Genomic DNA, 25,992 nt, shown 5'->3' with positions numbered 1-25,992 from the left:
ATAACAATAAAAGGTGATTAACAAATTTATGCCTGCTTGCATTGTTTCACATTTTCAAATATTTTTGGCTCTGCAGTGATTATTTTCTTAAGAATACAGAATGCACATTTGGAGGTATAAAGCAGAACAGGTTGAATTTCATGAATGAATTTTCAAACAAACTTAAAGTCCGGCTACAAAACTTTTGTGTTGCATTAAGGTTTATTATACAACAAAAACAAATAGTCCAACCTTTGATGGACACCCATGTGGCATTTCATAAGTCCCTCCACATAAGGCTACAATGAAATTACATTTTGTAATAAATCTTTGCATTTTTTTTATTTTTATTACAGGGCAAAGAAAATGAATGATAAGGGGAAAAAAAAGACTCCAGTTTGGCATTCCCACAAAAATGATTCAAATAGAACACCGGTAGTGTGTGGTTAATGAAAACTAGCATAATTCACAGAGCATGTCTTGTGGTCTCTGCGGCACGCTCCAGGCAGATGGTTTTATCTGCCCACCTTTCCGAGGCGGTAATCTGTCTTGGGGTCGGCGATGATGGCCTGAACTGCCACGATGGCCTCGTTGATTTTGGTTTGCAGCTCTCTGAGCTCCTCGATGTGAAGCAGGCGAAGAATCCTGGCAGCTTCGTTCAGAGAAGCATCTGGAATGGGCAAACAAATTCTTAGGGTTTACAATCCGAAAGTTAACAACAAATTAAATGCAGAATGTGAATGTGATGGTGCACTAATTGTGTCTTAAAGAAACATGAAAAACAAGTGCAAACCTACCTCCGGTATCAAATCCTAAAATATGCTTGTCAAGAGCCACTGGTAAACCCTATGAAAGAACAACCAAGTTTTATTGATAATTTAATCATAATGAGTTAATAATTGAGAACTAACAATAACTGAGCACCAAATCAGCATATTATAATTTGTTTTCTGAAGACAGGAGTAATTTTTTTTCTCCAAACTTTTATATGGTTCTGTAGCTGTATATAAATCCAGTTTTAAGAAGTCTAGCAGATTAATTTCATCTTCGCCATTATATGCTTACCTCTTTTGCTTGACTGGCCTTTGCAATAGCATCAGGGGTCAGACGTTCCTGTATCAGGATCCTAATGGCCTGTGATGAGAAATAACAGAATCATTTCAGTTTAAAATGCACTGGATATAGACTAATGTTTCATACTATTGGCACAAATAAGATACTTACTTTAAGCATTATCAAATAGTCTTCATGCCGTTGGATTTTGAGTAGATTGGCAAGAGCCAATACACCAGCCTTAAAATCTGGATTGTTGCCTAAAGAGAGAAATCAATGAATTTCAGTCCAACACATTATTTGAAACATTTTTTTCTAGTGCAAAACTGTTATTGAACCAACCAATGAACTCTATAGTCTATACTACGCATCAACAAAACTAACTCTTAATGGAACGTGCCAAATATGGATGTGTGTGTTGCTTGTATCTGCCCCTACATCACCATGGATTTAAAGAAATAAATAAAATATTTTTTCTTGCAATTCTGAGCTTACATCTCACAATTTGAACTTTTTTACCCCCTCACAATTCTGAGAAAACTCTGAGATATAAAGTTGCAATTCCGAGATGAAAACTCCAAACTGTGAGAAAAAAAAGTCTGAACTGAGATGTAAAAAGTTGCAAATATCTTCTTTTTTTTTTTATTCTGTGGCGGAAACAAAAATTATGCAAACACACAGAATTCAGAGGAAAAAAAATTTAAATTGCGAGCTATAAACATAAATGTGAGTACTGAAATCCAGATTCAAATTTTCCACAGAAACCAAACACTTAGACCAAGACAGTAATAAAGAAAAACAACAACAACAACAGCAGAGCCCAATATTTCGGTTCAGTGAACCCTTCATTCAGATGACATCTGTAGTGTTCCTCCAGCTGTGGGTCACTGGATCGGTTCAGTCCACTCATTGTGGGTTGCTGAGAGAGGTGGGTGTGTAATCAGTTCATTCAGACATGCTTGGAAAGCCACTTTAGTGCTCAAAGTGGTTATTTTAACTGGCCTCCTCCATCTCATAACAACAAGCCCGGAGACTGGAAAGATGGTCAGATGAGGGAATACTCACTGTCCAGATTAATTAATGGGTCCACAGACTTTTGAGCATCACTGGCCTCTGTTGCAGGTTTGCAGTTTCTATATTTCTCCACTGTGGGAAGAAAACTAAGTGTCAGTGAAATGCAAACAAGAGGTCTCAAGTTGTCAAAATTATTTGGTAGGAAATCTAGGAACATCTTGCATTAAGTATTTCTGAGCATAAATGGAATCAAGATTTTGCAATCAAATGTGTGGGACAGCTGCAAAAGTTACATGCAAATCCTGCCATCTAGTGGTGTGGGATTGATCATTATTTATTTATTTTAAATGAAAGTCTCAGCAATAAAAAGGACAGAATAGGCATGTTATAATAATAATTGGCCATTTTTTGTTCACTTGGCTAATTAATTTTAGTTTTTTTTTTTTTTTTTGAGAGCAATTAGTGTTTAAGTGTTCATTAAATATTACAATAACGTTCAAAATTTTAGGGTTAGTAAGATTTTTTAAATGTTTTTGTAATAAGTTTCTTATGCTCACCAAGATTTCAAAAACAGTTAGTTAAATGAATGAATGTTTTCCAATTTAATATATTTTAAAATGTATTTTATTCCTGTGATGAAGATGAAAGCTGAATTTTCATTTAATGTCTAATGTCATTCTAATATTCTTATTTGATGAACAAGAAATGTCTTAATATGATCAGTGATGTTTAATATTTTTGTGGAAACCATGATATAATTTTTCAGGATTATTTGATGAATAAAGAGTTCAAAAGATCGGTCTTTTTTAGAAACAGAAATCTTCTGTAATATTATAAATGTCACTATTGTATCGTGTAATTAATATGTGCTTACCTACTCTCTGAATGTTGTATCAGCCAATAAAAGAACTACAGTAGCCAACCACCGTTTATACACTCAAATAAATAATAATCATACCATTGTCCCCGTATTCAAAACGAATAGCAAGACCCAGCAGCCAGTCGATGGTCTCCTGTCTTTCCTGAACACTGAATGGACAGTTCACATCTTGAAGGTACTGCAAACATAAACATGCATTTATATATAATAACAAAGTACATGATGAACTTAAAGGTATGAATTCCTTTAAGCATACAAACAGACATCAGTCATATACAAATATATAAACATAAATCAGTCTCACCTTTTCAAAATGTTTAGGCCAGTCCGAGCTTGGAATATTCCTGAGATTTCCCCGCTCCTCGATTTTGTAGTGTCTGATTTTTTGATCTTCCAGCCAAACTATGACATTTCTGAATTCAGTATCATCTGGGTAAACAGCACATACGATATTAATCATACATTTTTCATATGGACGTAGCCCTCATTTCCATTATCACGATAGCAATACCGCACTAAAGCAACATGACAGACTATGTGATAAAAAGGGTCTATTTCAGACAGTCAATTCAAACCTACAATAGTGGGATGCTTACTTATTATTACCGTTAATGCACATTATTAATATTAGGAGCATGAGGTGGCAACGCGTCATTCACTTCCTACCTTTACAGTCAAATCCGGTTGGGTTGTGATACTCTAAGGCTGTAAGCTTTCTACGAAACATCCCTTTCAACTGGAAAACCTGTTTAAAGAAGCTAACAGATGTATGATTGATTTTGCTTGGAAAAAGCCACAAACTGCTAGAGCCTTCAAATGGCAGGGGGGACACCGGAAGTAGAATAATCTTCTTCTTGTTCTCTAGTTTTTGGCACATAACAATCTAAATTCATAGCGCCACCTTCCATGTACTGTTGTGCAGTCATGTAACTATTATCCTCAAAATGACATATGCACATGTAAAAATAAATAAATAAAGCAATAATAAAATTAAAATAAAAACATAATTATATTTCTTCATAAATGTGAAACTCTTCCCTTAGTTCCCAGGTGTCTCCAGCTCCTCCAGAATGCTTCCCTGTTTTCCTAAAGTCCAGATCAGGCTACAGCATCCCTGTTTGATTTTAAATCCTCTCGCTCAACCCTGTACTATAAACCTATTTTATTAGGAGCCTATATAAGAAGTAGGCTACCCCAAATCCTTATTTACATTTCCCTTTTATATTTAAGAAAGAAATAATAATTCCTTTCTTTCTTCGTCATATATATATATATAGATATTATATGCTCTACTGTTTCTTTTTCCCCACAATACTAATTTAAACCATTCTCATATAATCCAGTAATAAATATTGATGCATTCAGTCCTGTGTGTTCAGGTCTCATCCTTGTTATAATGACTTGTGCCCTCCTGTTCATATTTCTTGCTAATCATTTAAAATATTTTCCATAATTATAGTTTTAACTTCACCTTTACTTAAAGCAACATTAACATACTTCTTCCTTTTTTATCCACATATATATATATATATATATATATATATATATATATATATATATATATATATATATATATATATATGTGGATGGAAACTGCATTATATTTGCTCAAGTATTGAATGTGTACCTGTATAGATTTTCAAAAGTAATTGTTGCAAAATAACACACACCACTGTTTCACACCGTTCAGTCTTCTTTATGCACTGAAAAATATATTATTCTTATATTATATTTTATATTATATATATATATATATATATATATATATATATATATTATATTATATTATATTATTTTATATATAAAAACAGCAAAACACTATGTTTTTAAATAAAACTTTTAAATTGTTTATTTCTTAAATTTTTATCTCCTCAAACCCTTTTCCCAGTTTTCCTGTAATATATTTTGTGTATTGCATGAAAGAGGTTATATAATTTGTGGTGAGCATGAATGTAAAAAATAACTGTTTTTTTGTGTCCTGATATAAACTGTTACTTTATTGCTTAACGGGTGTCAACTTTATTAAACACTTTATAATAACATATAATTTATTATTTATAATATTATAAATTGAACTGTTATAAATATTTCCTATTTATTTAATAATTGCACATGAACAGTTGCACATAGTTTTTTATTGCAGAAATATACTTCAATACAGAAGAAACAAATAATAAAGAAAAAAGAACATAGAACATATGGGGGAATACAAATGAGAGAAAAAAAAATAGAAAAAAAATCACAATAAAAACAGTTCTATAATACGAGATGTCTTCAGAGCTTTTTAATTAGAGGAGACTTTTTGCAGTGTAAATGTAGATCAGAAGAAAGTATTTTGCAGTTGGGTTTTAATGTAAGATATCATACAGATAAAGTTTAAGTCAATCATCTATCTCTGTGTTTAGTATTTTTGATCAGGTGTCTAAGGCCCTGCACTCTTCCTCCTGGACACCTGGGTGCAGCAGAACATTTGTCTGGAAGCAGCAGGAGCTCGATTCGAGTTGTTGCTTTGGCAAAAGGCTTTGTACGTCCAAAACAACAGTGAAGATTGAAAGACGTTTAAAACATCACGAGAACGCATGAAACCCCCAGTTTGACAGCTGATATTTATCTCTTCGTAAGTATACATTTACAACCCTCACGCATATCTGTTTCAAGGTAAAGCATAATTTCCTCTCTGTTCCCTCTCATATGTAGCCCGCTAGCGTTAATGCTAACACAACGCGGGTCTGGGAGTACGATGCTGATGATCAGTAGTTTAGTCCTCAGTTCTCTTGGTAAAACCATAAATACGCGATCATGTATGGAAGCGTATGGGTAGCAATATTCAATTTGGGATGTAATATGCAAAATGACAATGCAATATGTAAAATGACAATGCATTTCTGTATTTACATTTACATTTTCCAATACATTTGTGCAAAAAAAACACTTTGCATTTTCATTCAGTGTCCCGCAATGAATGTAGCAAAATTCAATGTGCACATTGAAAATGCATTCCGAGCCGATCACGTGTCCGCCCCCTCCCGCCATGTCAATCACTGCGTGAACAAGGCGGGGCTTGCAGAAGGTCAGAGACTCAAATCTCAAGAAGAGGATTCAAGTGAGAGAACATGGACAAGACAGTTGGTCCGTGTACGTTTTGATCATTTCAGTTTATGGCTTTAATATTTCATTCGCACTGGTGGGCGGAGCTGAAACGCTGCTTTCATCTGATTGGTCGAATCGCTCCACCTTCAACTCGGTCTTTTCATTCTTTCAGGCAGAGTGAGTGACCACCTGTCCCGCCTTACGTTGTACTGTACAGCAATTTTACCCTTTGTCCCGCCTCACGCAAATTGAGCATCTGTTCCACTTTTCATTCGACCCTGCCTAATAAATACACGGATACGTCCATAGGCGTACTGTTAACTTATGTCATATAGTTCAGAGGAGAGCAATAAAAGCATTAGTCGATAGGCTCATTCGTACATCAATCAAACTGTTGACTGGTGCACGAACGCCTCCTCAACATTCAACAATCTCAAATTGGAGAGCGCGCTCCCTGTTCGGTCAGGTTAAGCAGCCATGGCCATTGTGGCACAAAAAAGATAAGATGCACTTTTAATAGCGAACGGACCGCAACATACTCTTGGTTAAAGTGTTAGTTCACCCAAAAATCAAAATTATGTCATTAATAACTCACCCTCATGTCGTTCCAAACCCGTGAGACCTCCATTTATCTTCGGAACATAGTTTAAGATATTTCAGATTTAGTCCGAGAGCTTCCTTTCCCTCCATTGAAACTGTGTGTACAGTATACTGTCCATGTCCAGAAAGGTAAGAAAAACATCATCAAAGTAGTCCATGTGACATCAGAGGGCCAGTTAGAATTTTTTGAAGCATCAAAAATAGCAAAAACTATGACTTTATTCAGCATTGTCTTCTCTTCCTGGTCTGTTGTGAGAGAGTTCAAAATAAAGCAGTTTGTGATATCTGGTTCGCGAACGAATCATTTGATGTAACCGGATCTTTTTGAAACAGTTCACCTAATCGAACTGAATCGTTTGAAACAGTTTGCGTCTCCAATACGCATTAATCCACAAATGACTTAAGCTGTTAACTTTTTTAATGTGGCTGACACTCCCTCTGAGTTAAAACAAACCAATATCCCGGAGTAATTCATTTACTCAAACAGTACACTGACTGAACTGCTGTGAAGAAAGAGATGAACACCGAGCCGAGCCAGATAATGACTCGTTCATGAGCTGCATTGGTTTTCGGATCACCAGTAGTTCTTTCAGACAGTTCGATTCAATAAACCGGTTGAAGAAAACGGTTCACCGGTTCTTTTGCGCTCAACGTAATGACATAATTTTACTCATTCCATGTTTGTTGCCAACTCTAATTTTGTTTAGCTATTTATTTGAAATATGAAGTTTACCATAAATGCAGCTGATATGTTACACAGCTATATGTATAAAACAGCTTTTAACATTTAATTTTAACGTTTATTTTATTTCAATTTCTTGACATGAATGTTTTTTTTCCTCTTGTGAGAATTGATATTCTGTATGAAATGTGTGGGGACTAAAGTCTGCATTTTTTTTGCATGAAAATAAAAATTTCATGCTGCAATCGAAACAAAAGAAGTGTGTGTTATTTCAACTGACCTTTTTTTCCTTAAATTTTATTTGCTATGTTGATCCCAAAACTAAAAATTCCACTCCTTCCATGTCTTTTGTATTCTAGGAAGCCAGCACTCTGTTAGCGGATCTGGCCAGATGGACCAGTCATCGGGTAAGAAACTAAATACCTCAATTTCACTTCAGTTCCCTCCACTTGCAACTCCATTTGGTGTTTCTTTTAGTCAGTTTTTATTAGTTTCATCTCACATGTTGGTGTATTAAACCATCTTTGTTTTATCTATATCCTTTAGAGCTTGAAATCAAAACATCTGCTGATCAGGGTGAGAGCAGCAGTGGTCAGCCAGTGGATGATGAGCTCGATGGACTTCCAGTCTTTGGAACAGATGAAGATGATTGGGAAATAGACAGTAGCTTTGCTCAGAAAGCTTTGGAACAGATGGAAAAGAACAGCGATGATAAAAACGAAAGTCAAGATAGAGTGCCTACTAGCGGTGCAGATGCAGGTGAGTTTGAAAATGAATTTACTGAGCAAACTGTCATATGCTGGAAGGTTTCTGCAATTATACTAGGTCTGATTGACTAAGTTTGTGTAGACAAAAATGTGTTCATGAAATCTGCGTACAGATTTTCACAAACAAATCATAATTCACCAATAACTTTCATAAATTTCAAAAGTCCAAATTCATTAACATTAGAATGGGGTTAAGAATAAATTAATGTGCATATACGCAAGTTGTTGTTTGTGACAATTTCAGCTGTGAGTAGACATACAAAGTAATCCATGCCATTATAAGTGAATGAGACCCATTGTTTTCAATATAACTACTATGCAGTAAATCATTATTTGTTTTTTTAAATGAAATAGTTCTTTAATGAGAGTTAACTATAAATCAGAATGTAGGTTAACTTATCTGGACTCTTTTTAAATTGGGATCCTTTTGGACTACGGAAGAGAACATCTCGTCTATCAATGGCTCTTCAGAAATGGATGAGGAAAGACCGAAGGTTTCTGAGGACACCCCCGTGACCCCTTTATCAGACACTATTATAGGTAAAACAAAATGAAATTATTTTAAATGTCATTTATTTTCAGTAATTCTGCTGTTTATTTTTTTCCCTGAATAATTTAGTCTTGTATGTGTACACTGTAGTGATGATCAGCTGGACAACATGTTAAGATAATTATGGAACTGCAAGTGTAAAAATTCTACTTTTGTTCTCCTCTGTCAGATATCCAAGACGTACAGTCTGAACTTAGAATTGAGTCATCGCGAAGTGATGCTAATGTAAGTATAGGTGAAAAAACACAGACAAGGGGATGTTAATAGAAATGTGCACTCAGTGGCCACTTTATTCTAAAATATTGACAAATTTTTATCCAAAAACATCTTAAAGGAATAGTTCAACCAAAAATGAACATTTGCTGAAAATGTATTCACCATCATGCCGTTCAAGATGTAAATTAGTTTTTCTTCTTAGGAACAGATTTGGAGAAATTCAGCATTACATTAATTGCTCACCAATGGATCCTTTGCAGTGAATGGGTGCCGTCAGAATGAGAGTCCAAACAGCTGATAAAAAATCACAATAATCCACAAAACTTTAGTTGATCCGTTAATTTCTTGTGAAGTGAAAAGCAGTGGTTATATAAGAAAAAAATACATCAAGGCATTTTTCATTTTAACCCATTGTTTCTGACTAAAATATCTATCCATAATGAAAAAGTAATCTCGTTTGAGTAAGGAGAGAAATATTCAAAGATCGAGCACCAAGTAAAAACAGTTCTGTTGGTGGATTTTCAGAGTACTTTAGAGGCTGGAAGGGACAGTTTAAAATTAAAATGTCTTAATGATTGATTCATCTGGATTTAGCCTCACAAGACATTATTTGATGCACTGCAGTCATGTTTATTGTGATGTTTTTATCAGCTGGTTTGGACCCTCATTCTTACGGCACCCATTCACCACAGAAGATCCATTGTTGAGCAAATTATTTAATGCTAAATGTCTCCAAATCTGTTTCAATGAAGAAACAAACTCTACATCTTGGATGGCCAGAGAGATGAGTAAATTAAGCAAATTTTAAATTTTGGGTGAAATATTTCTTTAAATTCTACACGGTAGCGTGCTGAAGGATATTTGCATTAGCGAGCATATGCAATGGTGGGCCTAATGAAATAGCTGCTGAACGTATGTGGTCAAAAGTGAAGGATAGTTTTATTCCCATTTCCCAGTTTTGGCTGCCGGTTAGTGGTGTTGTTCCAGTGTTAAATAGGACTGTGATGTTTGATTAAAGTGCTTTTTGTTCCTGGTTACAGCCGGAGCTCCCTTCTGAATGCGCAGGCAGAGAAACAAGTTACTCACCTGTAATAAGTATTAAAGATGAGCCTATTGATGAAGAATATGATAAAGCATTAATGCCCGAGTCCGACATGAGCCGTGTTAAACAGGAGCTTGACAGTTCTGAAAATAATGAGAATGAGGTAAGATTTGGTCTTGTTCTGTGCTGTTCAATTTGTTGTAAAAACATATGTCATGTGTAATAAAGGACTTTTGAATCATTTCAGGCCTGCTCTGCATCAGATGAATTGAGGATTAGCTCTGTTTTCTCTGTCAGCGGAAACAGCAGTGATGCAGTTTCTGGTGAGTGCATAAAGATTTCTCTTCCGTCACATCACTGTTTATCAACAGCTTTACTGTTACCATCAGTGATAACTGTGTGGCATGAGGTCTGGGTGATATATCAGTAATTTTCAGCTTTTTAATGATGATTGATAAAGATCTCAATATTTATGTATTTGCTTAAAAAGAAAAATCCATTTTAAGAAAACAAAATTTCTCCAACCAGCCATTAAAGCAAAATAGATTAATATCTAAAGCAAATGTTTAATGAAACAACTTTCAAGACACAAGTTAAATGTTTTAAAATTATTAATCAAAGATATTTTCCTATACCGTCTAATTATTATTATTTGTAAAGAAATTAATACTTTTATTCAGCAAGGGAACATTACATTCCTCAAAAGTGACAGTGAAGGGATTTCTAATGTTTTATTATAATGTTTGATTTCTATTACATTTCTGTGCATAGAAATTAGTTTTGAATCCGCTCTTTGAAACTGACAACTTTGAACTGATTCACAGAAATTAATCTAACTTAACAACAACGTTTGTTATTTCATACAGCATCTATGGCACCCTCCCATGCATCTTCATTCTCAGTAATGTCCCAAAATGCGGCTACACTCAGAGGAACTACTATACTTCTGCCAGCCCAATCCCAAACACCGCTTCAGCTCCGGCTGCAACCCAAGACCCAGATGCATCCTCAAATCCACACTCGCTCCCGAATGCAGCCGTCCGTGATGCCCCAAACTCACCTACAGCCTCCTCCACAGCCACCCCAGATCCATGCTCCTCCACCCACAGTGAGGATCTGCTGCTCAGGCTGTTCTAAAGTCCTCCAGAAAGGTCAAACTGCATTCCAGCGAAAAGGCTCCAACCAGCTGTTTTGCTCCACTGTGTGTCTAACTAGTTTCAGTTTACCATCAGTTCAGTTTACCCCCATCGTTGCCCCTAAGAAAACCTGCCACCTCTGCCTTAAGTGAGTTCTAATGATTTATATATATACTTTGTTGTTTACTATATAATGAATCCATCTTCTGTCACTTTATTAATTGTATAGATAACTGAAAAAATTTGTTAAATTAATAGTTTACCCTTAAATTGTTATTGTTGTTCCAAACCTATTGTCATTCTTCTGTGGAACACAAATTAAGTTAATAAAAAAAGTTGTTATTTTCCATACAATAAAAACATATAGGGCCAGATTTACTAAACAGCAAATGCATCTCCCAATTCCATAAAAGGGCCATTGGGAGTGGAAAGTTCTGCAAATGACCTTCTGACAATGTGCAAAATAATAAAGACAGCCAGCTCACTTTCATAATGACCATCGCAAACGCCCAAGGGCAGGGCTTCAACCTTGAGTAAATCACCTTAGTAAACACATTGCATGATTTATTTAAATACTCTCCTCCCATTAATTAAAAGCGACACTCCTACAAATGCACATGCAATAAGGTCAGCTAAAAAAAAAAAAAAAAAAAGAAGTGTCTTTCATTGCAGATTTTTCATTACATGTTATTAGTAAATCCTGACAGTGGAGTACTCCAAAAGAGAGCTTGCAATAATGCAAGCTTTTAATAAAATCTGACCCATAATGATCCATAGTAATTTTTGGAGATAATTTTGTGTGGAGTACAACAGCTGAGAAAATTAAAAAAATTACTATTATGTTCCAAAGAAGAAAAATGTGAATTTGGTATGATAAAAAAAAGTGAATAAATAAAGAAATTTCATTATTATTATTATTTTATGATTATTATTTTTTTGCATGAACTATCACTTTAAGACAGAACAGCAACCTGTAAAAAAATTTGGAAATTGATTATGATTGATAATAGTTCAAATATTTGGTTATGCATAATTTAATGCATTTATACAAATGGTATGTGATAATTTTTTTTATAATATCTTTATTGTTTCAAAGGGTCATTGTCAATTTAAAGGACTTGATAACAATCCCCGTGGGCTCTATGAACACACTAAAGGAGTTCTGCAGCCAAGCTTGTCTTAGTATTTATAAAAACAGATATGAAGATGCAACTCCAGATCTATATACACAATGCGGCGTGTGTAAATTGGTCAAAGAGGTAAGGCTTAAATTATTCACGATGTAATTTTAGATGAAACAAACATTTGTTCTTTTGATTTTTGCATAATTTGTTACTCCCTTATGGGTTGAATAGTTTTTGATAAATGCAGATTGTGAAGTAGGTTTTTGTTAGTACACTTTGATGAAATGCATTCAGTTTTTGGAATAAAGAGTACAAGATGTTATTTTCAAAACCAATTAAAAAAAGACATGGGTGAATTATGGCCCTCAACATGGTATAATCCTGCCTGAGGGGGCAATTATCTTGTAGATGATTTTTTGCGCCATTATCTTGCATTATGAGCTAATGAGCCTCTTGCACAATTTGATAAGCTTTTGAGTTTTTTTTTTTATAGTTTAGATTTTAACAATCATAAATGTACTGAGTATGTTCATTTAAAAAAATGGTCTCACCAGAGAAGTGTAAATAAACCATAGAAGGTAAAATAAGCCATGTTGCCCGCCGACCAGAGTGCAACAGTTGAAAGAGAGAGTGGGCTGGGTTTGTGGGGCCCAAAGTGATTTTCTTAGTCCTTTTCCTAATTTTGGAGGGGGGGGGCGGAATGATAGTGGAGTATTTGAAGCAGGAGAGGAATACACACAGCTCCAGTGATCTATTGAAGATCTGGGTACATTTGCTCCATTTCAGTTATTTGATCAGCCAGCTGTTGCAGCACTGTGCTCACATACGCATCTAAAGGAACATTCGCGAGCATGAAAGAGGAAAAACGAGTATAAAGAAATAATTGTCCTCTGACTTTAACATGACATTCTGTCTTAAAAACGTAACACTTACGATGCGAGATGCTGAAAACTGTCACACTATTCTTGTGTAAACATCTCTTTAGCCCACTGCAAAGTCATAGAATGTCAATGCAACTTGGAATCCATTCAGTTAAATGTTGTGATTAAGACATGCATTGTTTTTCTTTGCATTACAGATTCAGCATGAAGTGACTCATCTGGGTGCTGTGCACAAGCTGTGCAGCGATGAATGCTTTGCACGCTTCAGATCCTCCAGAAACCTCTACATGAGCTACTGCGAGAACTGTGGCAACTGTACAGCCTCAGGAAACTATCACCTGGTTCAGATTGAAGATAGTATTAAAAAGTTCTGCTGCACCGAATGCATCTCTAATTACAAACAGGTACCCCAACATAACCCGAATGAAATTGCAATTCTTTGCTCAAGCTGTGTTTGTTATTCATGGTCTGATTCATTCATTTTTACGTCCTGTGGGATACGCAGACTTGAATTTGGCTTGTCTCCCAATCCCATAACTTTGCAGTCAATAGAAGTGAAAAGCCCAAAAATATGTTTTAAAACAAAATAATTTTGCGGATTTATAGCTGTTGTTTTTTTTTACTGTGTTGCAGAAAAGTGGCAAGAGGCTTCACTGTCCCTACTGCCAAGATATCAAAGATATTGAACAAATGATGGAAGGGACAAACATACAGGGTGTTACAGAATTCTTCTGCTCTCAAAGATGTGTGGCCCTGAGTCAAGCATCTCCCAGTTTGACAGGTAAATATTTGAAATGTAAGTTATCTCATAACTTTTTTTTTTTTTTTTTCCAATTATAAAAATTGTCAATCAGTTGTCTTCAGTTGTGTCTAAAAAATACTTTTAGTAAAAATATAAATGATTCAAAACAATTTCATAAATTATTTCAAAGTTTAATTATTTTTTTAATAAAAATTACTCTTTAGGCACCTCTTTCCCATGCACAACTTGCAAGAAGTTAGCCGTTCCACAGTATCACCTTGCCATTTCTGATGGGTCCATCAGGAACTTCTGCTCATTAGATTGTGTGGGCAAATTCCAGGTGTTGCATTGTTTGTCTCTATTTCCAGTACTTTATTTGATTACATATGTGTTTAGTCTATACACCTGCTCGATTACAGGTGTAAAGCTTTATTTGCTTTCTTTCCACCACCCAATTATATTGGTCATAGTAAATCAGATGTGAATTTTCCTTTTTTTCTCTCTCTCTATAGGAGAAACTGAATGCATCTGTACCTCATAACCAGATGAATGGTAACTCACAAGGACCTCCGCCTCAGAGCTCTGCACCACCTCGACCCACCACCGACCATCTCCAGCCCACTCAAACTTCATCCAGTGTTCCTGGCCCAAACCACAACCCTCCTCCACCTTTCGTACCACCATCCATTCAAAATCCAGTTCCAACTTATGTGCCAGCTCCTGCTGTGGTTAACTCACAAGACGCCCAGCAGCAATGGCCAATCAAGCCTCCCTCATCATCTGACACAGTACAGCTGACGTGCAAACAGTGCCAGAATCAGTTCAGCTCAAAGCCTGAGGTTTTCCAGTTCAAGGTACGGCTTCCAAAACAGTCACATGACTGAATCGGTGGCCAAATCACAGCCATACCGATACTTAGAACAACAGCGCAATTGCAAGTGTGATGTTACATTTATACAACACCTCCTTAATAAATGTCAGACAATATTGGCCAGATAGTTCATTATTTTTTTAAATTATTCTTTTTGTAGTTTTTCAAAAAGTTTTTCCTTCTCTTAGGGTCATGCAGGGTTGTTCTGTTCTCGAGCGTGTTGCGACACATACAAGAGGGAAAGCAGCGTGAAAGCTTTGTGCGAGTACTGCAAAATAGAAAAAGTGGTCAAAGACATCATCACATACGAAAAGCAGCCGAGATCTTTCTGTTGTGAAGGTTTGTGAAACATCTTTACTTGATTCGTAATGGAGCCTTCATTCGACACTTGGCGGAAATTTGATATCATGGCCATAAATTAAGAACTGGTTCCTACTACAGTGGCCATGATTTGCTAATTTGTTCCCTTGTTGTAATAAATTGTGGCGACAATTTACAAATTTTTTCCCCTCATTTTAGTAGTTTAATCAAACTAAGGGAACGAATTGGAAAACTATTTACCACAACGTTGGAAAGAATTAGTAAATTGTTGCCATGATTTAACAGACGAGGGGATGAATTAGTCAATCAAGGCCATTAATAAACAAGTTGTAGGAACAAAATCTTAATTCGTGGTTACGATATATATATTTTTCTGAGCATCAACCTTCCTGTCTCTCTCATGAATTCAACACGGAAGTGACTAAAACTGATATTCATCGACTGGCCGCTAGAGGCTGACTCCAAAAGGGAGTCAATGCCATAGACTCCCTATGATAAAATGCCCAACTTTACAGCAGAATTTTTTTTTTTAATTCCTGGTACAAAAAGTGGTATTGGTCTATGTAGCTAATTTTGCTCTTCATGACAACTGTGAATTTTTTTTTTTTTTTTATAAGTCATCCGTTTAAATTAAGCCTTAAGCATAATTAAGGGTGTGGCCACTTGAGTGACAGGTGGATCGCCGTTGCTGTCGAGCTAGGTTGGTGTGGTTTCAGCAACCAGCTCCCGCCTCTTTACCCATTTTTGATTATCAGGGTGTGACGCACGGTGATGTGTTGCCAAGATGGCGATGATCTGCCCTGCCCACTTTGAGCGTCAAAAACGCTCCTCAGAAATCTACGGGTGACGTCATGGACACCACGTCCATGTTTTTATACAATCTGTGATTTTTTTTTTTTTTTTTTTTTTCCTACATCATGCGTTTGTTTTAACATTGGGTCACAAAAATAAAATGGCATTTCTCCTGTTCTGCTAGTGATCTTTATTGTTTTGCTTATTATTGGGCTTATGCGTTTCACATTAATATTTTTACATTTCTTGAAACGTTTTCATTTACTTGCTTACAATAAACAATGAAGTTTTGTCTGGCCACTTCATACACAATGTAAAATCGTGAAGAAAATCAAATTAAGAACTTTTCTAAATAATGGTTGGTTTATGCCTCAGTTTTCCACATACATTCACTTGTCTTTCATTCATTCTTTCTTCTTTTATAGGCTGTAAACTGCTTTTCAAGCATGACCTTGCCAAACGACATGGAGGTCAATGCAGGGTTTGTGCCTACTGTCAAAACATGACCCACAAAACCATTCAGAACTTCTTTGGGGGCAAACTTGAGGAGTTTTGCACAGAGGAGTGCATGTCTCTTTACACCGTGCTCTTTTATGAGGTTCAACACATTTATTATGGATTTTAGCTGTAGCTGGCCTTTTATTTCTTTAAGAAAGCCTTACAATTATCTTTTTTTAATTGTTACATATTTTTGCTTCATTCCTGCATTAATTTTGTCAGATGGCCAAGTGTCATGGCTGTAAGAATCAGGGCTCACTAAAGGAAAGCCTTGTCTGGGATGGAACAACAAGACACTTCTGTAACCTGTCCTGTTTGCTGCAGTTCTGTTCAAAGTGCATTACCCCTCATCAGCCAGCAAGCAATGGTAGTCACCATGTAGTTCTGTATGTGAAACTGATCTAAAAATATAGTAGGGCTACCAGTTGACAATGTGTTTAACACATTTATTTATTTAGCGGAGTAAAACCTGTTGATAAAGACTCTTAACAGATTCAAGAGTTTAATATCATATGTACTGTAAAATTGAATGATCAAAACTGTTTTTATTATGAAATGGACTCACTCTTGTTGCATCATCATTTAAGGTGCTGTGTCTAACACCACTACAGTTCAAGCTCCATTATCTCTGTCGAAAGACATGCCTGTAATTGGTGGTGTAGTGTCACTGGCCTCCACATTACCGGGAAATACTGCTCTCACAGGTAATTTTTCAATGTCTCTTTAAATCAAAATCAAAATCTTTTCATTACTGTTTTAATTATATAAATTTTCTTTGCAGGGGCTCTGCCTACCTCTAATGCCAGCTCAAAAAACATTGGGGAAGTAAGTACTGATGCACACATACTTTGTGTCGAAAAGGGTTGTATAACGTACACACTACTGTTCAAAAGGTTTTTTTTGTTTGTTTTTTTTTACTTTTCTGCAAGAGCCATTCAGCAAGAATGCATTTAATTGTATAAAGTAAATCTATTTATAATGTTGCAAAAGATTTCTATTTTAAATGAATCTAACTTTGTATTTCTCATAGGATCCTCCAAAAATGTATGACAATATAAACAATATTAAGCAGCACAACTGTTTTAATTAATTTGTTACATTTATATGCCATTTTTCTCTATACTCCATGTGCTTCACACATTTTTGAAGAAGGAAATCTGCATGAAGTTTTATAACTTTCATAATAAGAAATGTTACCCGGGCATTAAATTAGCATATTAGAATGATTTCTGGATCATGTGGCACTGAAGACTGGAGTAATTAAGTAATTTACATTTTAGAATATTTTATAATAATAATAATAATGAAAAATGAATTGTGATATCACTGTTTTTACTGTAGAATTACTAGAATTTCCCCAAACTTTTGAATGGTAGTGAATGTAAAGATGCATTTATCAAAAGTGACAAATAAAAGTTATACAGACTTTTTACAATTACAAAATAAATAAAACGCATAATTACAAATAAAGGTGTTTGAAATATTAGTTTTTGATACATTTTGGTATTGCTTTTGGCAACTGAAATTGTGTTTTTTTTTTTTAAACTTTGCATTATGTGCTTCTTTTTGTCAAATATGTGATGGTTTTTTTTTTTAGTCCTTATATTTCATGCTATTTCTAATAGGCCAGCACACAAACCGATGCTGCAGTCTCTGCTATTCCATATCGAAGAACGTTGAAGAACAAAGCTCTCATGTGCAGACCTATTACTGAAGAGCAAGGCGTCCAGTGTCAGCCAGAGCCTCCAATACCTCCAAATCTGTGCCAAACAGGTCGGTCTACCTCACTTTTACTGTCACGCCTGCCAGAAGTCCTCATTCCGTACAGTCATAAGCAATGTAAAATATGTTGAAATGACATATTGCATTAACATTTTCTCTGTCCTCAGTGATTGATGAAAATGGAGAGAAAGTGAAGCTGGTCCCAGTGCCGGTACCCATTCCGATGCCAGTTTACATCCCAGTACCAATGCATCTATACACCCAGTACACACCCTTTCCACTGGGCCTACCTCTACCGGTATGTCATCTTTGTAATTACCTACAATGATTCTGTCCTATAGTTTAAAGCTCATCTTGAATCTTTTTGTGCTGTTACCTCCCAGGTGCCTGTTCCCATGGTCATCCCTGGATCTCAAGACTCTCCCGAACAGAAAGACACTGAATGTAGCCTGCCTGCTCAGAGCTCAGTGGAAGACGATGATGTGGATAAGGGAAAAGACAAGCCTGCGTCACACGGTGCATAAACATTTTATTACTATTGGACCATTTGCTTATCCAAATAAACTCCTCCAGTTCCTCAGTATTTGACAGGATGAGGATTATTGTCTTGCTCAGACCAGGGCAGCACTTACAGTGGTGATTTGGAGACAGAGGCCAGATCAACACCCTTCAGCTTGGCAGATACTGAGGATCCTGGAGTCAAGGTGAAGCCACCGGTGCCATCGACCGAACTAGAGCCGGTAGCTGCTCGGGCCACGTCTTTGTCGTCAGAGCAGCCAGATCTGGAAAATGATTTTCCTCGATGTAAGTTATGATTTAAGAAACGTGTTAATTGATTAGTTGCAATTAATCTGTAATTTTTTTCTTTAGTTAAACATGCCAACATCTTAAAGATATGTGCTTTTTGTCTATATTTCTCAAAACACACAGACTCAACTAAGTACTAACTTAAAATAATTACTTTTTCATTTTTCCAGCCCTTTATGAATGTAACATTCATTTTATAGCACGTTCTGATGAGCTTTTCATTCATGTTTGAACAGGGTAATATTTCAAAATTCCAATTCCAAAATTATGACACCCATTATGTCATTTCACAGCATCAGCTGACCCTGGATCAGCTAAAGAGAACAGACTGGTATTGACGCTGAAGAGACGTAAGAGGGGCAGAGACAGCCACCCTCCCAGGAAAAGGGTATGTAATCTGACAGAATCAGATTCCCGGCTCATTGAAAAGACATTTGTCATGAGCGACAGAACGACAGAACATCGGCCAGAGTCTGAAGTGTGAAGTCTGTTGAAGTGGGTTGTGTCCCGGCTTTTAGATGAACGATAAAGACTGAAGTGTTTCCAAAGTCTCTTGTCCAGACTTGTTGATCAGTTTATAATTAGGAGCACAGTAACTGCAGAGAGACTATTTCTCTTAGATATAGCTTAGATTTTTTAAAAACTTTTTAACATTTAGGATCATTTGGCTGTATCTTGTCAAGATTAAGGACTGTTAATTGTGACCCTGGATCACAAAACCAGTCTTAAGTCACTGGGGTTATATTCTTAGCAACAGCCAAAAAATATTGTATATAATCATGTCAAAATTATCCATTTTTCTTCTATGTCAAAAATCATTAGGATATTAAGTAATGATCATGTTCCAGGAAGATATTTTGTAAATTTCCTACCATAAATGTATCAAAACTTAATTTATGATTTGTAATATATATTGCTAAGAATTCATTTGGACAACTTCGAAAGCGATTTTCTCAGTATTTATATTCTTTTGCACCCTCAGATTCTAGATTTTTTAAATAGTTGCATCTTGGCCAAATATTGTCAGATACTAATAAACCATACATCAGCTTATTCAGCTTTCAGATGATGTATAAATCTCATTTTCGAAAAAAATGACACAAGACTAATTTTGTGGTCCAGGGTCACAAAGGTTCCAAAACATTTGTATCATTTCTTGCATTGTCATGTATTGCTAGTTTATATTTTTGACTGGTCATTTTAAAAATGATTTACGCTTGGTAGGTCGATTGATGTTTTTCATTTGTCAATGGCACATCACAAGGCTGTTTTGTTGTTCTATCAAGTTTGTCTTGTTGTACATGGAAAGTTCTATAGAGACTTGTATTTTTGAGAATAAAAGACGTTGTGCAGTAACCATTCAAGTTCACATGGAGATGAGCAAGTGTAATAGCTGTTGTCAAAAACAATTGGGATCATTTGTGGACTGTGGACATGAACAAAAAAATTGGTTTCCTATTTAATTTTGGATGTTATGGACCATTTAATAAACCAGAATGGCATGAAATCGGTCAGAGGAATCTGTGTACATCTGGCTAAATGAATTCAATAAAATATTTAATTGAATATATAATGTCACTGTTATCCCTGGAAATAAGCAGTATCGTTCATGCCATATTGGCTAAAAAAATTTATCAAAAAGCTCCAAGAAAAATATGAATCCAGCCCTGGTTTTGGATATGCTATGAAACAAAATGAAGGTAAAATAAAGTCTTCATTAAACTGATAGTTCTCCAAAAAAAAAAGAAAAAAAAGACATTTACTCACCTTCATGTAATTCTAAAGCTGTAATCTTTCTTCTGTGAAACAGATGAAGTCTAATGATATTTCATTTGTGGGTGATCCATTCCTTTTAACACTTTTTATTTAGGTGTGTCATGTGCTGAAATTTCACATGTAGATGTCATAGTCCCATCATCCCCTGCAGACCGTCGTTCATTACAGAGCTTTACTGGGTTACTGACAGAAATAAAACCCCTCCTTTTTCAGAGCTTAAAATACCGGCTCCAATTTCTATGTGAGCCTAGCTTAATCTAGGAAGAATTGGTCATTATTTTTATTTTCATTTCTTAAACTTGTTACACCGCAAGTAAAAATGAACAAAGACATTTTTTTTAAATGATAATGATTTTTAATGATAAAATCCATGCCAGATTCAAAGATGTGTAAATTTGAAGTGTCAGTGACGCTAGAGAAGAATTGATAGAGACCTCAAAACTGGCACCAAAAAAGAAAAGGGTGCTGTGAGAAGTGTGATGCCGTCAGATGGCATTTGGAAGGTTTGTATCCCTCCGGAGGGAACCTGGCAAATAGGACGGTCTATCTTGTTTAAAGCGTGAAGCAAGGGCTCTTTAGAAACAAGAACTTTGTACATAACACCATGCAGCCAATTACAATGAGACTGAATGCAGGCCAGATGGGGACAGAAGAAGCTGGAAGTGAAGGAGAGGATGATGGAGGAGTGGTTGCCATGGAGGCTGCTGCAAGTCACCATAAAAGGAGATGAATGTGTCGGCATCTGTCAGTGACACATTCTGAAGTGTCTGCGCCTGCTTTACTAGAATCGAATGTTATCGTTTATGTTTTACTTTGTGTCAGGCATACTCAGGCTTTCTTTGGCTTCATTCATTCCTATTCACTTGATGTGTTTGTTTATTTATGTGTTTATGATTTCTGTTGAGAATTTAGTATAAGCCTTTGTTTATATTTTCATAATTATAATTGTATTATTATTTATTTTATCAATGTAGCATTCACATTTTTGCCAATAAATTATTATATATATATATATATTTTTTTTTTTTTTTAATTTAATTATTTTTTTTATTTTTTTAATACGTTATGTATGTACAGTGATTAACCTAAAATGGTTGATTTTTCACTAAAGACTGGTTCATTGTACATTTATCCTGATTTTTACCAATTAAGTAAATAAATAGACATGAAATATTGGTTTGAGTTGATTTGAGAGTTTTTGTTCTCTGGCTTGTAGATTAGCTTCGAGCGTCATTTAAAACTGAAAACAATCATCCTAATAACAAGATAAACACTAAATGTTAATTTATCATATTAATATTATAGTTAGAATTTTTATATATAATAAAATATAAGAAGTTACATTTTCTATGGACTAGTCAGCTATAATTTTTATCTACAATGTAATTTATCTACCTCTGTTTTAAAAGGATAGTATTTATATAGTATTTGTTCATATTTTGAATTAGCTTTTATTTTTATATTTTCAGTTTTCATTTTAGTTTGCATTTTATTATTTTTAGTAATGTTTTTAAATGATTTTATTTGGTTTGTTTGGATTTTTTTTGTTGTTGTCATTTAGCGACATTTGTTGACTATTCCAAAGAGTCATGAAACAGCTTATTTTCAGATATTGTGTCTACTCCGGATTTTTATTAGGTTTAATCTTTTAATTGCACTTTCATAAGGAAACTTCTAAAGGTGGTCTAGTAATAAAAATTGTTTTATGTCTCATTCAGGGTCGCAAGCGATCTGGCACCGATACACCGGGAGGTGTTTGGCTTAGTTCCTCCAGCACAAAGCTCAACCAAATGTACGGAGTCGAAGCCTGGGCCAGCTGGGTGAGAATGAAAGCGGGACAGAGCGAACAGGAGCAGCAGTCCCGTAAGTTCACACATATGGCTCAGAACATGGAGTCTGCTTCATGACTCTCGCAGCGTGCGTTGTTAGTAAAGGTCACTGTCACAGTTAGTGTGTGACATTGCACTGACCTTCCATGTGTCTTAACAACTTTTTCTTCTCCCACTGTGTCTTATTCAGAAGGCTCCATGACTATGAAGGAAGATTTGTTGCAGTGCACTTCTGTGGATCTCAGTTATGGTCTTTGCCGTTTCATCAAGGAAGTCCGCAGGCCGAACGGCGAGCCTTATGATCCTGATAGCATCTACTACCTGTGTCTAGGCATTCAGCAGGTTTGACCTTAAAAATAAAGCATTTGCTCCTTAATCCAGTTTGATCTGTTATTACACCCTAGCTTCAGTTAAATTAAATTATATTTAAATATTTATTTATTTAATTTTTTGATAGATATGTTCTAATAAGCATTTTCAGTGACACATTCTGTCTCGACTCATTTTTTTTAGCGTCTGCTTGAAAATGAGCGTCTTGAAAATATCTTCACGGACTCACTCTATAGTCAGTTCATCAGTGACATCACCACACTGCTGAAGGACTGGGGAAATATGTTGCCTCCTGGAGGTAACAGTCCTTTTCATTTTTTGTCATTGATTGTCAGATATATAGCCTATTAAGAGTCTAACAAAAATTTAGACTATCCTTTCAACCCATTTTAGAGGAAAACACCACCGTTTTTCCATATTCCACTATGTTCTTCCCTCAACTTAGACGAGTGGATACGTACCTCTCCTGTCTCAGTGCGTGCACTCAATCACTGTAGCGCGCAGCGCCACTATGTTAGCATTTAGCTTAGCACCATTCATTCCTTAGGATCCAAACAGGGATGAATTTAGAAGCCACCAAACACTTCCATGTTTTCCCTATTTAAAGACGGTTACATGAGTAGTTACACGAGTAAGTATGGTGACACAAAATAAACAGTGGCGATTTCCTGAGCGGATAAAAATTACTACTATAATGCATAGCGGAAGAGCACTTTGACCTCGGCGCAGTAATTTCATTACTCCTGAAACAATTTTTTTTTTTTTTAAATTGTAATCAAATTTTCACAATATTTCTGTTTCTACTGGATTTTGTTTCATTTAAATGCAGCCTTGATGAAAATATATTTTTTTTAAATCTACCCAACCCCAAACTTGGTACAAAATTGACAAATTCACTCTTGTTGTAAATAGGTTTTTAAAGCCATCGTGACGTCTGTTTTTCTGTTTCTTCAGGATATGTACACTCACGGGTCGAGGAGGAGTACCTTTGGGAATGCAAGCAGCTGGGTGCTCTGTCTCCTATTGTTCTGCTCAACACGCTGCTGTTTTTTGGAGCCAAGCTGCTCAACCTCAAAACGGTTGAAGAGCATCGACGCCTTGCATTCGCCAATGTCTCCCACTGCTCGAAGACCACCAAAAACGGCATGACTGCTTATCTTCGCTTCAGACTACCTGGCAAGGAAGAAGAAAAGGACAAAAAAGGTGAGGGCTGTGCTGAAGATGCAGTGGTCACAGTGTTTAAATTACAGAGCTTCTAGTCACATAAGCGTGCATCTATGCTCATTAAATTTCTCGATTTGTGTTAATCAACCATCAAGCACCAGCTGGTAAAAGGAGGAGAGAGGAAGAGAAGATGGAAGAGGAGATTTTGGAGATGCCTGAAAATGTGGAGAACCCCTTACGCTGTCCTGTCAGACTCTACGAGTTCTATCTCTCAAAATGGTGAGTGTTATTTTAAAGGGATAGTTCACTCAAAAATGAAAGTTGTCATGATTTACTCACCATTATATAATTCCAAACTTGTATGTTTTCAATGGGAACATTTTCAGTGAAAGTGAATGATATTTTTACTGTAAAGTCGTCATTCCTCTGCCAAACAGTTAAACTTCCATCTCATTGTGTTTTACAAAAGATTGCAAATAACACTCACTTGATATTTTGGAGTGAACTATTCATTTAGTGTAGTTTATTACTCCCTTCCTACTTGTATCACATTTTTGTGACTTTATTTGAATTATGCAGATCCTTGAATGATGCAGCTTGAGTTTTGCACACAAAATGAGCATCATTTAAATTGCTTTTGCTTGGAGGAAAAGAGCACTTTTTCTGGTGCTTTCAGTTGCACGGCTTTATAATGTTCATTCTCTTGTATATCCACAGCTCAGACTCTGTGAAGCAGCGTCCAGATCTTTTCTACCTGCAGCCCGAGGCCTCTTGCCACCCCAGCAGCCCTGTGTGGTACTCAGCCCAGCCACTGGATCGCATTATGATGGAGAGCATGCTCACACGGATCCTAGCTATACGGGACATTCACCTGGACTCTAAACATCAGCAAAAGGACCTGGACTCATCAGATGAAGAAAGTTCTTAATGAAAACCTACAAACTCTGAGACCTTGCTTTAAAAAACAGCTAAAAGAACATCATGAGACATTTAATGACATCAATATATTACTTTTATTCAGACGGGAATGGAATACAAACAGACATGAATGAAACTGAAATTGTGCACAAGCTCAACAGACATTCCTTAAGTCATTTATTCAATCATGAATGTTACCGAAAATGAAATTTGGACGGTTTGGTTTTTAGACACAGTAGATATTGTTTCTCAGTATTTAGTATTATTTAGTGAAAGCTTTTTAAGTTTAAACATTCATCATGTCATTGTTGGTAACATTTGAAAATATATATGAATTCTCATATGTATGACTGGTTTGCTTCTGGTACAATTTATAAGGGTTGCCCCTGATTTTAACTTGCTTTCTACAAAATGGCTAATTTTTCACTTATTGACATGAAAACAATTCACAGCCACAAAGCAGTATTGGTGATTTGAGCAACTGTTGGCGATGCTAGTAACAAATTTATACTTGCACTCCGCTATGAGAGGACAGACAGTAAAGTTAGAAATCAAATTGCATTTTAATGGACAAGAATGTGTATATTCCCATGTGTATAAGATGCACGGAAGAAAAAGACAATTTTCAATGTTAGTATCTGCTGAAATAATTTTTTTCTAGACCACAGACATACAGGTACAGATGGCCTCAAAACTCTGGCAGTCAAGACCTTGCTTGGTTTCTGTAATTAGATGTTTAGCTTCTAGAAAAGATGTTTATACAATATTTATGATCGTGATGCGTTTATGGAGTCAAAGTGTCCTGTCTCAGTCAATAGAGGGCAGTCCTGCTTTGTTAGTACAAGTGACAGGACTTTGACAGGGCAACAATAGGGAATCAAATAAGCAATGTTTAGCCACATGATTATGCTGATATTTGCACAGATAGATGCAACGCCAGCCTACGATGTAAAGCCAATTGTCATTCGCTACCATGGTAACGGAGACAAGAGCTGTTGCTTGTGCTTCACACTGGATTCTGAATGTGCTGCTGCTGTTGAGAATCATGCAATTCAGATATGAAAACCACTTTATATATATATATATATATATATATATAATATGCATCAGCCTTTAGTGATGCAATTATTGTCTAATTTAACCTAAACGTCCCACATCAGGACCTTTAATTTAGCCTCCACTGACTTTCAGCATTGCCTGGCTAACAT

General features: G+C 35.8%; 2 protein-coding genes across 5 annotated transcripts; one reads left to right on the top strand and one right to left on the bottom strand.

The window, feature by feature from the left end:
• Positions 1 to 182: 182 nt before the first annotated feature.
• LOC132112013 (RNA transcription, translation and transport factor protein) lies at positions 183 to 3,780 on the bottom strand. Its single transcript, XM_059519610.1, has 8 exons — positions 3,593 to 3,780; positions 3,231 to 3,355; positions 3,005 to 3,104; positions 2,098 to 2,178; positions 1,204 to 1,292; positions 1,045 to 1,113; positions 777 to 825; positions 183 to 649 (listed from the first exon to the last, which is right to left on the bottom strand). Exons 1-8 carry the CDS (start codon positions 3,651 to 3,653, stop codon positions 495 to 497), a joined length of 729 nt encoding a protein of 242 aa, XP_059375593.1. The 5' UTR covers positions 3,654 to 3,780; the 3' UTR covers positions 183 to 494.
• Positions 3,781 to 5,370: 1,590 nt separating this feature from the next.
• On the top strand, positions 5,371 to 24,819 carry LOC132111394 (zinc finger MYM-type protein 4-like). Of its 4 annotated transcripts, none has more exons than XM_059518656.1 (29): positions 5,371 to 5,543; positions 7,662 to 7,705; positions 7,845 to 8,057; positions 8,507 to 8,605; positions 8,785 to 8,840; positions 9,872 to 10,036; positions 10,121 to 10,196; positions 10,740 to 11,157; positions 12,106 to 12,268; positions 13,212 to 13,418; positions 13,648 to 13,795; positions 13,981 to 14,096; positions 14,269 to 14,610; positions 14,816 to 14,966; positions 16,166 to 16,338; positions 16,461 to 16,605; positions 16,826 to 16,942; positions 17,020 to 17,063; positions 17,864 to 18,011; positions 18,128 to 18,258; positions 18,344 to 18,476; positions 18,576 to 18,764; positions 19,061 to 19,155; positions 22,262 to 22,406; positions 22,563 to 22,714; positions 22,886 to 23,000; positions 23,657 to 23,905; positions 24,022 to 24,145; positions 24,584 to 24,819. In XM_059518656.1, exons 2-29 carry the CDS (start codon positions 7,690 to 7,692, stop codon positions 24,792 to 24,794), a joined length of 4,341 nt encoding a protein of 1,446 aa, XP_059374639.1. In that variant the 5' UTR covers positions 5,371 to 5,543; positions 7,662 to 7,689; the 3' UTR covers positions 24,795 to 24,819. The 4 variants fall into 4 exon arrangements, with proteins under 4 accessions (XP_059374639.1, XP_059374636.1, XP_059374638.1 ...); XM_059518653.1 differs by having other exon boundaries at positions 13,648 to 13,810; XM_059518655.1 differs by having other exon boundaries at positions 7,658 to 7,705; positions 13,648 to 13,810.
• Positions 24,820 to 25,992: the final 1,173 nt, after the last annotated feature.

This window comes from Carassius carassius, chromosome 31 (assembly GCF_963082965.1).
Source record: "Carassius carassius chromosome 31, fCarCar2.1, whole genome shotgun sequence".
In the NCBI taxonomy this organism is placed as follows: Eukaryota; Metazoa; Chordata; class Actinopteri; order Cypriniformes; family Cyprinidae; genus Carassius; species Carassius carassius.
Note: the sequence above shows the minus strand (reverse complement) of the source record. Positions and strands in the feature narration are given on the sequence as shown.